The following is a 15,753-nucleotide window of genomic DNA, read 5'->3' as shown; positions in this document are numbered from 1 at the left end:
TCAAGCATTTCTGTCCTGGAATTGGGAGAGCTAACCGCTACTTGGGCGCCCCCTGGGGACCAAATTTTAAAACTTTTCACATCTTAGGACAAACCAGCATCCTCTAAAACTACTAATTCAAAAAAGTATTTACTAAGCCCTTACTATGTGCCGGATACAATGTTCAACACTAGAAACACAATGGCAAATAAAATCAACTCTCTGATTTCTACATGCTTAAAGTTAATAGCATCCCAAAATTTCTAAGCACAGTAGGTAGGAAGACCATACAAAGTAGGAGTTTCTGGTCCATGGAGAAAGTTATGACACAGATGACAAGAATGCTTTTGGGGTACTAAAGAAAGCAATCTGGCATTGAGATCAGCTTTAGCATAATTTAGTAAGCAAATCTTTAAAAGAGAAGAGGTTTAAGGGGCGCCTGGGTGGCTCAGATGGTTGAGCCCAGGTCATGATCTCAATGTCCTGGTATCAGCTCTGCATGAACTCCCAGCTCAGCGAGGAGCCTTCATCTCTCTCCCTCTCCCCCTGCTCATGCACTCTCTGTATTTCTCTGTCTCAAATGAATAAATAAAAAACATTTTAAAAAAGAGAGAGAGAGGAGGTTTAAATATCCTTCCAGCTAACACATGCAAAATTGTGGTTATTTTGAAAGACAAATTTAGGTTATGGCACCAAAATTTTTCTTGGGCCAAAACAATATAAAGCTTAATTTTAGAAATTAAAAAAATGACACAGTATCCCTGCCGTTTTTTAGTAACAAGTTATTCCACAAGAACTCTAAGCACTTAACTCTGAAAGGATTGCACTGATTTAGAAAACCACTAATTTTCAAAAACAAATTGAGTACAAGAGGACACAGATTTAGAAACAATTAGTTAGAAAATAAAACTGAGGAAGACCAGTACAAATAAATGGGCAAAGTCAAAACCCAAATCTCCCTCAAATTCTCCCATCCCAGTTCAGAACAGTTTCAGAAAATACTGCATCAGATTTGCCTTTTCTTCCTCAAGGTCTGGGAGAGTAAGTAGCAGAGATAAAACTCATCACCAGGAAGGAAAAGGAGGGAGGGAAGGGAGAAAAGAAATAGATAATAAATACATATATACCTACAATCCAGCTTCCCTCCCGTTATACCCTCATCACTAACCGCAATGTCCTAGGATACTGGAGGACCGAATAGTCTCAGATTCTATAGCCAGGCCCAAATAGGTACTTCTGGCAGCCTGAGTTGGAAATCAGTGTAATTCCCCACCTCCCCAAATTTATTTCAACTACATTTCAGGTACCCTGTGAGCTAAATTAGCATTGGCATGATAGGAATTTAACCTTGAGTTACAGAACTTTTTCCTTACAGAAAAAAAACTTAGTCCCCAGAATTATAGTTGTTTAAAATTCAGTTTATATTTGCCTATGAAATAAAAAATTGAGTCAAAACACAAAAGACTCCTGAGGGGGGGTGGACACCTCTGACTTAACTGTTCATAGACATTCCATTGTTCAATTTAGTCAGTTAGGAGATAGCAATTGCTAAATTATAAACTATATGTAATTTGTAGAAATTAACTTAATTGTTTATGGCCACTGGAATCAAGAGCAACTATTTTCATGAAAGAAGATGACAGTTTAAAACAACTTAAGCTTATATAATTGCCAAAATATTAAAGAATAATACATTAGGAAACATTTAATTATGAAAATCTTAGAGTTGATAATCAACAGATTTAAAACATTATCAGCCATTACTGAACTGAGTAAAGAATAAATACTAGTTACAGAATGTGTAGATTATTTTTAAAGCAGTGGAGTAATATGAGTATTATTAGTTTGGATGTGGATATTTAAAGCCACATTATGATTCAGAAACAAAATATTTAAATGCACTCAAATATAGCTATCAAAAACCAATTTTTAAAGTAATACTACTTCAAAGTAGAAATAACCAACTTCATAAACTCAGAACAAGAAGTCTAAAATGGAGGGAAAAAATTATCTGGTTCGATGTGTGCCAGATATTTTACCTCACTTTTTTTAAAGATTTTATTTATTTATTTGACAGGCAGAGATCACAAGTAGGCAGAGGCAGGCAAAGAGAGAGAGAGAGAGAGGTGGAAGCAGGCTCCCCGCTGAGCAGAGAGCCCGATGGGGGTCTCCATCCCAGGACCCTGGGATCATGACCCAAGCCAAAGGCAGAGGCTTCAACCCACTGAGCCACCCAGGCGCCCCTATTTTACCTCATTTAACATTCACAACTACCATGCTAGACAGGTATTATTTCTCTTTTCACAGAGGAAGGCCAGCTAAAAGTAACAATTTCCCTGGTTCTAAAGAAACAGTAAATGGGGGGCACCTAGCTGGCTCAGTCAGTACAGCATGCAACTCTTGATCTCCAGGTTGTGAGTTCAGGCCCCATGTTGGGCGTAGAGATACTTAAAAATAAATAAAATCTTAAAAAGAAGAAAAGAAACAGTAAATGGCAGAGTTAGGGTTTGAACCCATATCTGTTTGGCTCTGAAATCTCTTCTCCTTCCCCTATTATGCTATATACATGTAAGAGTCATCTCAGACATTAAAAACAAAAACAAGGGACGCCTGGGTGGCTCAGTTGGTTAAGCAGCTGCCTTCGGCTCAGGTCATGATCCCAGCGTCCTGGGATCGAGTCCCACATCGGGCTCCTTGCTCCACAGGGAGCCTGCTTCTCCCTCTGACTCTTCCTTCCACTCTGTCTACCTGTGCTCGCTCTCACTCACTCTCTCTCTGACAAATAAATAAATAAAATCTTTAAAAAACAACAACAACAAAAAAAAAAAAACAAAAAACAAAACAAAACAGGGGCACCTGGGTGGCTCAGTCATTAAGCCTCTGCCTTCTGCTCAGATCTTGGGGCTCCCTGTTCAGTGGGAAGCCTGCTTCTCCCTCTCTCACCCACCCCCAACCGCCCCCCCCACTTGTGTTCCCTCTCTTGCTGTGTCTCTATCAAATAAATAAATAAAATCTTTTTTAAAAATAAAATAAAAAAATAGGGGCGCCTGGGTGGCTCAGTGGGTTAAGCCTCTGCCTTCGGCCCAGGTCATGATCCCAGGGTCCTGGGATTGAGCCCTGCGTCGGGCTCTCTGCTCATCGGGGAGCCTGCTTCCCTTCCTCTCTCTCTGCCTGCCTCTCTGCCTACTTGTGATTTCTGTCTGTCAGATAAATAAATAAAATCTTTAAAAAAAAAACACACACACAAAAAATTAAAATAAAAAATAAAAAACAAACCTGAAATCATTCAATTGCCTCTTGTCTTAAAAAGTTAAAAGAACCAACAAAAATAAGAAGCCAAATATTTATGTGGTTTTTTTGTTTAATTAGTCCCACTTTCATTCCTAAAAATGATCAGGAATTATTAAGACAGCTGTAAAACAGTAATGAAATAGATGTTACCACTTCGCCTTGGATGCTCTTTAGAGAATAAAATATAGGACAGGCGTGGACTGTAGGAACATAGGGGAGGAATGAAAGCCCAAAGCTAATAATATAAGCCACGTCGTGGAACAGAAGAGGGCATTATTTTAGAGTTCTGGGTCAAAACTTTTGTGGTCACCGAGTTTCACAAGGATTGTCTGGGTGTTTCACAGCACCACTGGGCGCCTCTCGTTTCTACATACCCTGTTTTCCTTCCCTCCCAATTCCATTCCCCAGATTTTCCAATAAGCCTTTCTCCTCACAGTGTTACTGCAGCTAACCACGTTTATCTGTTCGAAAATTTACAGAATTGAACCGGTGACCTGAACACGTCGTGAAGCAACAACAAAAAAAGAAACACAATTTTAGAGCTGGGATGTATTTTACATGGAGTTTAAATCTGGGTGGAGATCCTCGTACGGTCTAGAGTGCAACTGAGACAAGAGAGGAAGTGACTTGGCCACGGACAAAAGCGTGAGTTGGCAGCGGGACCAGAGGTTGAAGCTTGAACTCCTACTCTGCTCCGCGGCTTTTCGACCACACGAATCGGGCTGAGCCTCAGAGCTGGTACTGCCACTGACAAGGCCAGAAAAGTGCTCCGGGCAGATCACAGAAGACCTTTAGCAACACCCTGTCCCCCGGGGTTCCTTTCCAGGATTAAGACCAGGGTTGGGTTAGCGGAGGTGTTTACAAAGGGCTTGCGGGAAGGGGCAGAGTGGATAAACCGGTCTCCCTTCCAGACAGCTGCGAGCGCTCACTGCCTCAAACCTGAACCCACGCTCCCGCTGCCTTCACCCACCTCACAACCAGCGACACACTGACCTCGGCGCGCCGGGAGTCCCCAAAGGCTGATCTTCCCGGATCCCCCTCCCAGCCCACTCTCGAGACGAACTTGGTCCCCAAATTGTAAGGAAAGAGGGGCGCGGGAACAAAGCGACCCCAAGCGGTCCCCCTCTATTCAGGGCGCCCCCGAGGCGGGCGGACGTGGACTACGAGTCCCGAAAGGCCGCGCGCCTCAGGACCCTTCGACCACCGCCGCGCGGTCGACGCAATGGTCGCCGGGACTCGTAGTCCGCTTAGTCCGCGGCTCCGGGGGGCGCGGACCGCCCGGCGCGGCGGGACAGGCCGTCCCGGCGTCCGGTCAAGCCCAGGGAGCGCGCCAGCTGCCCGGGCCTCACCTCGACGATGCGGGCGCACTGGGTCCCCTTGCCGGCGCCAGGACCGCCGAGGACGAACACGACCAGCGGTTTCATGAGGCGGTGAGGGCAGAGAAAAAGCGGCCGGCGGGTCAGCAGCGGGAAGCTAAGGCCCAGGACGTGCAGCAGCCTGCGGCCGCAGCAGCTCAGCATACACAGCGCCTCGGCCCGACGCTGAGGAGAGCTGACAGCGGCCGGGCCGGCGGCGGCGCGGGGCGGGGCGGGGCGGGGGTAAGGGGGCGGGCCGAGTCGGCGCCCGCCGCGGCCCCGCCGCCGTGGCTGCCGAGGTGTCCGTGCCGCGGCCGGAAGAGGCGGGGCTTCCGCTGCTCCTTAAGCGGCTGCGCTTGGCTGCTTCCGTATGGGTACGCGTGGGTTCTCTTGCTCGCCCCTTTGCCCGCTCATTCATCCCTCCGCTGGCGGTGTGTCCAGGGCGCAGATCCTTCATCTATAGCCGTGTGTGGCAGGTCTGTGCTGGCGTCTGCAACGCGACACACGCGAGAGAAAACCTATTGTCTGCTCTCCACGAGTTTTAAATTCCAGTGGGGAAGAAGCCGAGCTGGACTAGCCAACATCAGAAGAGAGAGATGATAGACAAGAAGGAAGGAAGAGCTAAGGCTTTGAAGGGAAAAAGAGGAAGAAAAACAAGGGGTAGTTGTGACTTGTAGACGGTAGTCGGAGAAAGCCTCTGAAGAGGTGACAACCCAAGACGTTAAGGATAGGAAAGAGTAAAAGCAAGTAAAGACCAGGATAGTGTCCCATAAAAAGAAAAGCCCATGCAAAAAACTCCTAAAACGGCTTGTTACTGGGAAAGGACGGAGAGACCAGAGCTGTGAGAATGAGGCAGAGAATGGAATGTGGGAAAGGTAGGCCCAGGCAAGTCTTTCACGGGCCTTTGGTTATGGAACGAAGTTGGGATTATATTCTAATTTCAGTGGGAAGCCCTTAACTACATACAACTCCATTTCTCTTCTGCCTGCATGTAAGAAAAATCTCATTAAATACAAGTAAAAATTAAGTTCTTCAGTCACTCTAACCACACTTAAAGTGCTCAGTGGTCACAAGCGGTACTGGCAGTTGTGTTGGACAGCGCTCATACAGAACATATCCACTACAGTTAAGTTCTATGGGGGCAGTGCTGTACTAGAGCTTGTGTCTAAGCTCCTGGGAATGATGTGATAGAAAGGGAGACAGGCAACCCTTGTAAAGAAAAATCAGACGGGCTCCAAGGGGCAAATGGAGGCCTTAGATGACCTAAAAATTTTTTAGAAGACAGGGGTGCCTGTGTGGCCCAGTTGGTTAAGCTCTTGGTTTTGGCTCAGGTTGGTGGGGAGTATGCTTGAGATTCTCTCTCTCCTCTCTCTTTGCCCCCCCCCCATGCATACATTTTCTCTCTCTCTTTCTCTATCTCGTGGATAGATAAATCTTTAAAAATATTTTTTTTTAAATTTGTCTTCAGAGACAAAGACATTAATTTGCAACAGGAGTTGCAGGAAGGGTACAGTTGCAGGAAAGTTAGAAAGTAGGAAGAGTTCCTGTCTGAAAATTGTATTTTCTCCATAAAGACAAGATGATGTCAGCTAAAGATAAAGATTTTGAGGTAGGATGTTTGAGGGGAGAGAAGGTATGAAATAGACATTTTTTAAGACAGGAAAAGTTTCTGAAGAAAAGTAATTGTAGGACTTCTGAGCAATGTTAAGAGTGCACTTGGTATTTGAGATCCTGGATTTTAAATTTGAAGGTTTTTGTTCAGGTGTGGGCAAAGAGAAGACAGATTCTAGAGGTCATCCATTGTTGGGTTTTTGCCAAGCAAGCACAACAGAGGGAGAGAAGACCAGCATGGTGTTTGCACAAGCATGTTTGCAATGATGTATATGAAATCAAAACCATAAAGAAAGCAAATGATGGCATTTTAAGGGAATATGAGGAGGACATGGAGGAGAGCCAGGAAGGGGGGTCAACGTATTAGAAGCATCAATACTGAAGAATGACTGCAGTTAGATTTTGAGCAAGTGAACTGGTAGTACAGATGCCAGTGCTCTGAGTGGGATATTTGGAATTGAGATTTCAGAGATTTTATGTTGCTGATGCTGTTGAGATTCAGGGTGAGCCCACGCCGGGTAAGACTGAGGGAGGAGAAGGCTGAGACAAGAGCATGTCCTGTGGTTGGAACTGAGTGGCCAGGGTGTTAGATTTGTCATCCGAGAAGAAATTTACATCAGACAGCATTAGAGTGAAGAGAGAAACTATGAAAGGAGAACGAAGTTGTTGAAGATAGAGTGACAAGAAAGTTGGTAAATGACAGCAAACAGGAGTTTGCTATCTAATTGGTTTGATATAGCCTCTGTCTGGCTACCCCCAGTCTCTTTCCCCTCTACTACTTTCCTCTCCTCTCACCCAGTATTTCCAGCCCCCCCCCCCCCATCTCAGCCTACCTCCTCTTCCTCCCTCCTCTCTCTCTCTCTCTCTTTACTTATTCCGGTCTTTCCTCCCCTTCTTTTCCCATTTCTAACTTCCTCCCATTCTCCCCATCTACTTCTCTTTTTCTGTCCTTCTCCCCACCCTGTTCTCTTTATTTGCCTCTCTTATGCTTTCTACCTTCAGTTCCTACTTCCTTCCTTTCCATAATTTCTACCTTTTCCTTCCCACCATGGAAGAGGGAATGGAATATCTCAGATCACAGCTAGAGACATCTTATGATTAATAGTTTACTCATATTCCTTCGCAATATCTCTCTTTTTACTTGTTTATTGAGCCCCTGCACCCCTGGGAAGGAGGAGCTAGGACACAAGTCAGCTTAACACAAGAACAATTGGTCTTATTACTAAGAACTAGTAGGAGTTTTTAAAAGGCCATATTGGAGCAAATGTGCCTACTTTTCCTTTGTGCATGTTCTCTTAAGTGTCTTCTGTATCTCTTCCGGCAATTAGAGTTAAAAGATGTTCGGATATGGAGTCTATGGCAAAGGGGATTAGGAAGCTATTCACATGCTTTTAGTGAAGGCCTTAGATCATAGAGAAAACAGTCGTCTTTCTTGCTCCATGAAAGAATCCACCAGAATAAGGACTCCACACAGGAGTTTGGATCTAAAATCTGATTGTATATCATATATGGCAAGATGCAGGGACTTATTCTGTCTTTCTGGAATACTATGACACTTATTATCATATATCTTGCCCAGCTCTTTGTGCCAACTGTGCTAGACAACTAAGGAAAATACTGCTGTGGAAATATATCAAAAAGTGAAACTCATATACCCATTCCTGCCAAGGGTTTTCCAGGGAGTTATTTCCAGGAAGAACAAGGCTAGGCTAAAGAACAGTTTATTACTTGTTGGCTCTTTGGGTCTATACTGGTTATCTATTGCTACATAACAAACTAACCCCAAAACTTAATAGCTTACAACATGAAATTTTTTTGTGTGGGAACCCTGCCCTCTCTTCTCCCCTGCCCCATTTTGCCCCATATTGGTGACCTGGAATATTCAGTGTGAGTGTGCTGTGAGTAGAAAGAGGATTAACATGGAGGAGTTTTTTCCAAAATACCTATGTCACCACACCCAAGAAGTCCCCTGGGGCCAAGTCAAGGATTCATAAAAGACACCATGCTACTCTGATGCTTTAACATTGAACTCCTCTATTTGTCCACAGTGAAAGATCTAACTCTTAGCATCTTGTTCCCTGTGTCCCCAAAGGGTTCACTTTTTTTAAGCCATAGATCAGTGCTCCTATTCCTCGGAGGTGGCAGAGAAAAGAAGGAGTTCCGCCTAGATGCAAACAACCAAACCTTCAATAATAATATGCCTTAATAAATATATATTAGATAAATGGATGTCACCAAGTAGAGGGCCATTTCCCAACAAACCCATAGACTGGAAGTCATAGATTAAATAAATTTGATGAGTATCTATTGAATATCCACTAAGTACCAGGCATTTATTTCACTTACCTAATTTTTAGATGATATTTAAACTGTTTAATAATCACTGCAATCAGAATATCTGTAGATTTCTTTGCCAAGATTTGATATGCCAGGCATCAACCCTTTAATTGCTGGACCATGGAGAGGTCCTTGGAGTCTCAGGAGAGGGGAGGAGGGCATTTAAAGTGCTCATTGGAGTAAGTCACTGAGTAACCAGTGAGTAACCAACTCATATGAAAATAATTCACTACTTTAACCACCAATACTGGTCTTGCTAATTGAGTGTTGGTTACACATCAGCCTTGCCTTATAGAATCTTCATAATGCTGTGACATTAGTACTGTCATTTTGCAGGTGAAGAAACAGCCAGGAAATGAAAGTATTTTGTTCAAAACCGCATAGGCAGTAGATAACAATGTCGAATTCAAACTTGGTGTATACAGCTTTAAATCTGCATTCTTTCTAACAATACAGACTCCTTATATGATAAAAAGTGCCATATTGGGGCACCTGGTGGCTCAGTGGGTTAAAGCCTCTGCCGTTCGGCTCGGGTCATGATCTCAGGGTCCTGGGATCGAGCCCCACATCGGGCTCTCTGCTCAGCGGGGAGCCTGCTTCCTCCTCTCTCTCTGCCTCTCCGCCTGCTTGTGATCTGTCTGTCAAATAAATAAATAAAATCTTTAAAAAAAAAAGTGCCATATTCACAAAAGCCCTTCAAAGTTAGTTCTATTACAGATGAAAAGACTGATCTCATAAAGACATATAACAAGTGCTATCCTCGAAACACACTCCTACCCATATGTGTTTATTTATCATTTAAGTATCTTAGGTCTTTGGGGGCATATATTCAGTGTATGCATATTATCTCCAGGGTATAGCTATGTTCCTAGTGAACTCTATAGGAGCTTAAAAAATAGAGCCTTGTCACCACTTATCTGTCCTATTTATCATAATTGCCCTTTAGAGATAGATCAGCTGTTCCCATTCTTTCATTTTCCCATTCTTGACCGACCAGACATACCTCTGCTGGTATGTGCCATTCATTTTTCAGGATTCCGCTCAGATTTTACCTCTTTCAGTAAGCTCTCTCTAAATTCCCAAGACTGGGTTAGATTCCCCTTTTTTGTTCTTCTACACATATCACCACCACCCATACACACTTACTCCTTCCCTCCTTTACTTCTGTTGTCTTACTGTGGTATGTTGTGTATCTCCACACTGGATTTAAAACTTCTGGAAGGAAGACATTATGTCTGATTACTTTTTGTACAGCATGATTCACTCTTTTAAAGGTACTCCAAGGTCCTTGGAAGATTTAGACTACTTTGGTTGCTGCCACTCAAGTTTTTCTTATGTTGGTTTTTGGTGGCTACTTCTCTGCAATTACAAAAACACCTTTCTTGAGTATACTTAGGAACCAGTTTCTAGGCTTAGTCTGGGTGATGAAGCAAAGACATGGCATGTGGTAGCATTGGAAGGGGGTGGGGGCGGCAGGTCATACCCTTTGCATTCGGGCCTTTGTAGCCATCTATTATATTGTGATCTATTTCCTGGAAGGATGCTTGGTGCATTACATCACCTGATGCTTAATAGAGTTTCTAAAATGAAGATTCCTGTTACTTAGATTTGCATATTTGCATATTAGATCTCCTCTTTTATCAAAGAACCTCTTATCAAAGATTCTGAGAACATTTTTTTTTTTAAAGATTTTATTTATTTGTCAGAGTGAGAGAGGGAGAGAGCGAGCACAGGCAGACGGAATGGCAGCAGAGGCAGAGGAGAAGCAGGCTCCCTGCTGAGCAAGGAGCCCGATGTGGGACTCGATCCCAGGACGCGGGAATCATGACCCGAGCCGAAGGCAGCTGCTTAACCAACTGAGCCACCCAGGCATCCCCTGAGAACATTTGTTAAAGGAAACATGGTCTTTAAAAGAACTGATACAGGGTGCCTGGGTGGCTCAGTCGGCTGGGCATCTGCCTTTGGCTCTGGTGGTGACCCCCGGGTCCTGGGATCGAGCCCTGCTTCGGGCTCCCTGCTTCTGTGGAAAGCCTGCTCTCCCTCTCCCACTTCCCCCTGCCTGTGTTCCCTCTCTCTCACTGTATCTCTCTTTGTCAAACAAATAAATAAAATCTAAAAAAGAAAAAAAAAAAAAGAGCTGATAGGGTAAATCTGACAACAGGCAATATGCCTAACCTTTTGGGAGTGTGTCAGCTGAGTTCATTCAGGTCTATACTGCAGAACAGCAGGCTGAACAGTGAAGGGAGATTGTCTTTGACAGGTCTTACAGTGTGTTTGCTTATTAACTCTGCAAACATGGGTAGAATGGTTAGACCTATAATTTCCTCGCCTGCAAAATCAAGATGATGTTACATCAACTCAGGTAAGCAAATACTTGTAGAGAATTTACCTATGTGTCTTATTTTGTCATTCCTGTCTTCATTCCAAACAATCGAAGCTTTTTAAAAAATAAGTAAAATAAGGGGCATCTGGCTGGTTCAGTGGGCAGAGCATGTGATATGACTCTTGATCTTGAGGTCATTAGTTTGAGCCCTGCAATGGGTGTAGAGATTACAAAAAAAGAAAAAAAAGGTAAAATAAGTTGACTGGACACATCAATTGTTGTATTTACCTCTCCCAAGCAGATTAAGAGTCTCAAAGGAATTTTACCCAAATTGACAGCTTAACAACCCCCCTAAACGATATGATATTTCTTAAAAGCAAACCTACGGTTGTTTTTAAAGAGCAGCAGGCTATCTGAGCTCAGAAGTGTAAACAGAGAAAGGGAAAATTGGTATTTGGAGAAATTGAGTAACAAAGCTCATAACTAATTCCAACTTCCCTGTTCCTGGTAATAACAATATCTCTTTAATTCCTTCAGCCAGGCTACTAGCAGGCGTGCTAGGATTTATGACATCAAACATTTATCCAGGTTAATCATAAAGACTATGTCATGTGGACAGGAACTGAAAGGGAATAAGGAAAAATGAGAACAACTGATGTGTTAAGATGTAGAATTTGGGGGGGCACCTGGGTGGCTCAGTGGGTTAGGCCGCTGCCTTCGGCTCAGGTCATGATCTCAGGGTCCTGGGGTGGAGTCCCGCATCGGGCTCTCTGCTCAGCGGGGAGCCTGCTTCCCCTCTCTCTCTCTGTCTGCCTCTCCGTCTACTTGTGATTTCTCTCTATCAAATAAATAAAATCTTTAAAAAAAAAAAAGATGTAGAATTTGGGGTGAACGTTTCTCTTTACAATTTTTTTCTTGTTATAGCATTGAGCAACAAACGTGCATTTTTTTCCTCAAAGATTTATTTATTTATTTTACATAGAGAGACACAGGGAGAGAGTGAACACAAGCAGGGAGAGTGGGAGAGGGAGAAGCAGGCCTCCTGCTGAGCTGGGAGCCCTATGCAGGCTCGATCCCAGGACCCTGGGATCATGACCTGGGCCGAAGGCAGATTATTAATGACTGAGCTACCCAGGCACCCCAAACTTGTGCATTTTTTAAAAGTATGCCATACTAGAAACAATCCTTTGTGAAGCAAATTAAAGCACTTGCAAAATTGAAAAGTATGGCTGGTCGCTTTTCTCTGTAGGGACCCATAACCAGAGCAATTCCAAAATGTCCTGAAATGATATAAATTTTAGAAAATGGGGATCAGGGGTGCCTGGGTGGCTCAGTGGGTTAAAGCCTCCGTCTTCGGCTCAGGTCATGATCTCAGGGTCCTGGGATTGAGCCCCGCATCGGGCTCTCTGCTCAGCAGAGAGTCGGCTTCCTCCTCTCTCTCTGCCTGCCTGCCTGCCTGTCAGCCTACTTGTGATCTATCTCTCTCTGTGTGTCAAAAAAATAAATAAAATATTTTTAAAAAAAAGAAAATGGGGATCAAAGAAGAGATAAAAAGAATAGTATTTGTTCAGTCTATTTAAATTGCCTGCAATCTAAAAATAATTCATATTTGCTTTGGATAATTACCTCTTGTTATCCCACTTTTAAAACTGTGCCTTCCTTATTCTGTTTGTCAGATCCTTTCAGTTCCCTGTGCCATCAAGCCAAGGCTTAGTGTGCAGTAGGTCCTTGGTATAGCATTTGTAGATTTTATTTCACTAAGCCTATTCACTGATTTAACAAATCAATTCCCTTAATCTCTATGAATGTGTTGGTCATTTATTAACACTGTCAATTGTCAATACACCTGGACAAATAATAATATATGGGTACTCTTTTAATTAAGTTTAATTAACTTTCACGTTCATTAACTCTTTCCTGTAATAACGTGCAATAGGCAAATGAGGAAAGTCAATCTTAGAGAAATAAATGGCAGAGTTGAGGCCAGCTCCTCAAAGCCAGTGCTTGTTACATTATAACATAATTCAAAAAGTGTTCTCAATATCTAGAGAACTAGGCCCTTTAGACACCTCTAAGCTGTTCTAACTATGAGGCTGAGTCATTCCAATCCTAAAATGAAGTCAGTAATTACCTTTCTGTTCATTTAATTCAAATATATCTGATTTATGCATATCATTAAGTGTATATTCTGCTTAGGAATCCAGTGGTAATAAGATGTTTAATTGGAGACTTATTGGCGTCTGTCTTATTAGGCATCTGTCTTCAGCTCATGACATGATCCTGGGGTCCTGGGATCGAGCCCCACCTGGGCTTCCTGCTTGGTGGGGAGCCTGCCTCTCCCTCTCCCACTCCTTCTGCTTGTGTTCCATGTCTCGCTGTATCTCTCTCTGTCAATAAAAAAATAAAATCTTTAACAAAAAAAATTGGAGTCTTACCTATATTTGAGTTCTTATTAAGCAAAAAGAAGACATCTTATTTTATTGTTGTTGCTTAAAAAGTTAGCATATGTCAACTCTCCTCCTCCCCCTTCCTTTTTTTTAAGTAGACTTTATTTTTTAGAACAGTTCTAGATTTATAGAAAAATTAAGAACTTAGTACAGAGTTCTCATATACCCCCCCACAGAGTTTCCCCTTATTATTAACATCTTATATTTAGTATGGTACATTTGTTACAATTAATTAACCAATATTGGTACATTATTATTAATTAAAGTCCATAGTTTATTTAGTTTTCTTAGTTTGTTGTTTTTGTTTTTGTTTTGTTTATTTTGAGAGAGAGAGAGAGAGAGCACATGCGCATGAGGTTGGGGAGGAGGAGAAGAGGGAAAGGGTGAGAGAGAATCTTAAACAAGCTCCACTGTCACAGGGCTTGATCTCATGACCCTGAGATCATGACCTGAGCTGAAATCAATAGTTGGACCTTTAACTGACTGAGCCACCAAGGCGGCCCTAGATTTTCTTAGTTTTTAACCTAGTATCATTTTTCTGTTCCATTATTGCATCCATAATGCTACATTACATTTCGTTGTCATCTCTCTTTAGGCTCCTCCCAGCTAGTTTCTCAGACTTGCCTTGTTTCTGATAACCTTGGCTATTTTTTGAGGTCAGGTATTTTATAGGATTCCCACTATTAGAATTTATCCAGTGTTTTTCTCAGGATAAGACTCGGTCTTTAGTTTACTGAAAGGAAGACCACAAAGGTAAAGTGCCATTTTTATTTTTATTTATTTATTTTTTAAAGGATTTTATTTATTTATTTGACAGAGAGATAGAGGGAACACAAGCAGAGGGAGTGGAAGAGGCAAAAGCAGGCGCCTCGCTGAGTAGGCAGCCCGATGCGGGGCTCGATCCCAGAATCCTGGGATCATGACCTGAGCTAAAGGCAGATGCTTAACGACTGAGCCACCCAGGTGCCCCTAAAGTGCCATTTTTAACACAGCATGTCCAATGTACATACTATCAACATCACTTAATGACTATTTAATGTTGGCCTTGATCACTTGGCTGAAGTAGCTTTGGTCAAGTTTCTCCAGTGTATAGTTACTCTTTCCTCTCCTCCTTTCCATGCTGTACACTATTGCTTACCCAACAGGGATAGGGAGTTATATGTTATGTTCATCCTTTCCTTTTTGTCTAATATCATCTTACATCTTTCTTTCAGATATCTTAAAGTAGTTCTAAAGAAAACTATAAATCATGAGGGTCCCACCCAAAATCCCTTTCTTTTACATCCTAAATTCAATTTCTAATCAAATCATGTTTACTTTACCTTCCAAGTCTATCTAGAATCCAACCACCTCTCACCACGTCCATTGCTACCACTCTGGTTTAAACCACCATCAGTGTCTAGGTCATTACAATAGCTTACAGTAGCTTTCTAACTGGTCTCCTTTCTTCTCCTTTCCCCTACAGTTTATTCTCAAGGTAGCAACCACAATAAACCTTCTAAAACCTAACGTCAGATCATGTTAGCCCCCTGTTTAAAATATTCCTGTGGTTGGGGCACCTGGCTGGCTTAGTTGATAGAGCCTGTGACCCTTAATCTCAGGGTTTTTAGTTCAAGCCCCACTTTGGGCAGGGAGCTTACTTGAAAAATAAATTAATTTAAAAATAAAATAAAATATTCTGATGGCTTCCTATCTAACTCAAAAGAGCAGTCAAATCCTTATCATGGCCTCTAAGGCCCTGTGTGGTCTACCAACAACATTTCCCTCTTCAACCCTTAATATTCTCCTCACTCTGCTAAGGACGTACTGGGTTCCTTGGTCTTCCTTGAAGATGTCAGGGAGTTCCCTCCCCAGAGCCTTTGCACTTAATGCAACTCATGACATCCATTGACATGTGTCACTTGGATCTTTCTCCAGAAAGATCATGCCAGTCAGCTGCAAAGCACACACTTCGCTAACAGTCTCTTGCTGTTGCCTTTAGGATCTACCTTAGCTTGGTTCTTGCTTTTTCTGAGAAGCCCCAGGAAATGGCTAAGCACAGCAGAGATTCTACCCATTTCTACCTGATGTGGGACTCTTCTAATGGGCAATCGTTGTTCCAGAGCCCCCTCTTGGGTTGGCCAACACTTTGTCAGACATGCATCACTGTCTGAGGCTCTTTGTACACGCACACCAGAGCTGAGGAACTCACCATCATTTCTCTTAAAAATGTGTGCTTTACATTCTAATAATTTTTTCAGGAAAGCAGAGAATTACATTCTATAGGACATATCTCTCTTGGCTAGGTTTTTTTGTTTTTGTTTTTAAAGATTTATGTATTTATTTTCAAGAGAAATAGAAAGCACTTGCGCACCACTGGAGCAGGTGAAGAGGGAGAGGGAGGAGAAAAATCTGAAGCAGACCCCCTGCT

General features: G+C 42.7%; 1 protein-coding gene across 1 annotated transcript in view; it reads right to left on the bottom strand.

Moving 5' to 3' along the window:
• CMPK1 (cytidine/uridine monophosphate kinase 1) overlaps positions 1 to 4,881 on the bottom strand; it is a 35,553-nt gene extending 30,672 nt beyond the window's left edge. Inside the window, exon 1 of the mRNA XM_059374658.1 lies at positions 4,620 to 4,881. Within this exon, the coding sequence (XP_059230641.1) occupies positions 4,620 to 4,790 (171 nt within the window). The 5' untranslated portion in view covers positions 4,791 to 4,881. The remainder of the gene's footprint in view (positions 1 to 4,619) is intronic.
• Between the last annotated feature and the right edge of the window lie 10,872 nt (positions 4,882 to 15,753).

Source organism: Mustela nigripes, chromosome 14 (genome assembly GCF_022355385.1).
Source record: "Mustela nigripes isolate SB6536 chromosome 14, MUSNIG.SB6536, whole genome shotgun sequence".
NCBI classification, from domain to species: domain Eukaryota; kingdom Metazoa; phylum Chordata; class Mammalia; order Carnivora; family Mustelidae; genus Mustela; species Mustela nigripes.
The sequence above is the reverse complement of the archived record's forward strand: the minus strand, read 5'-3'. Positions and strand labels throughout refer to the sequence as shown.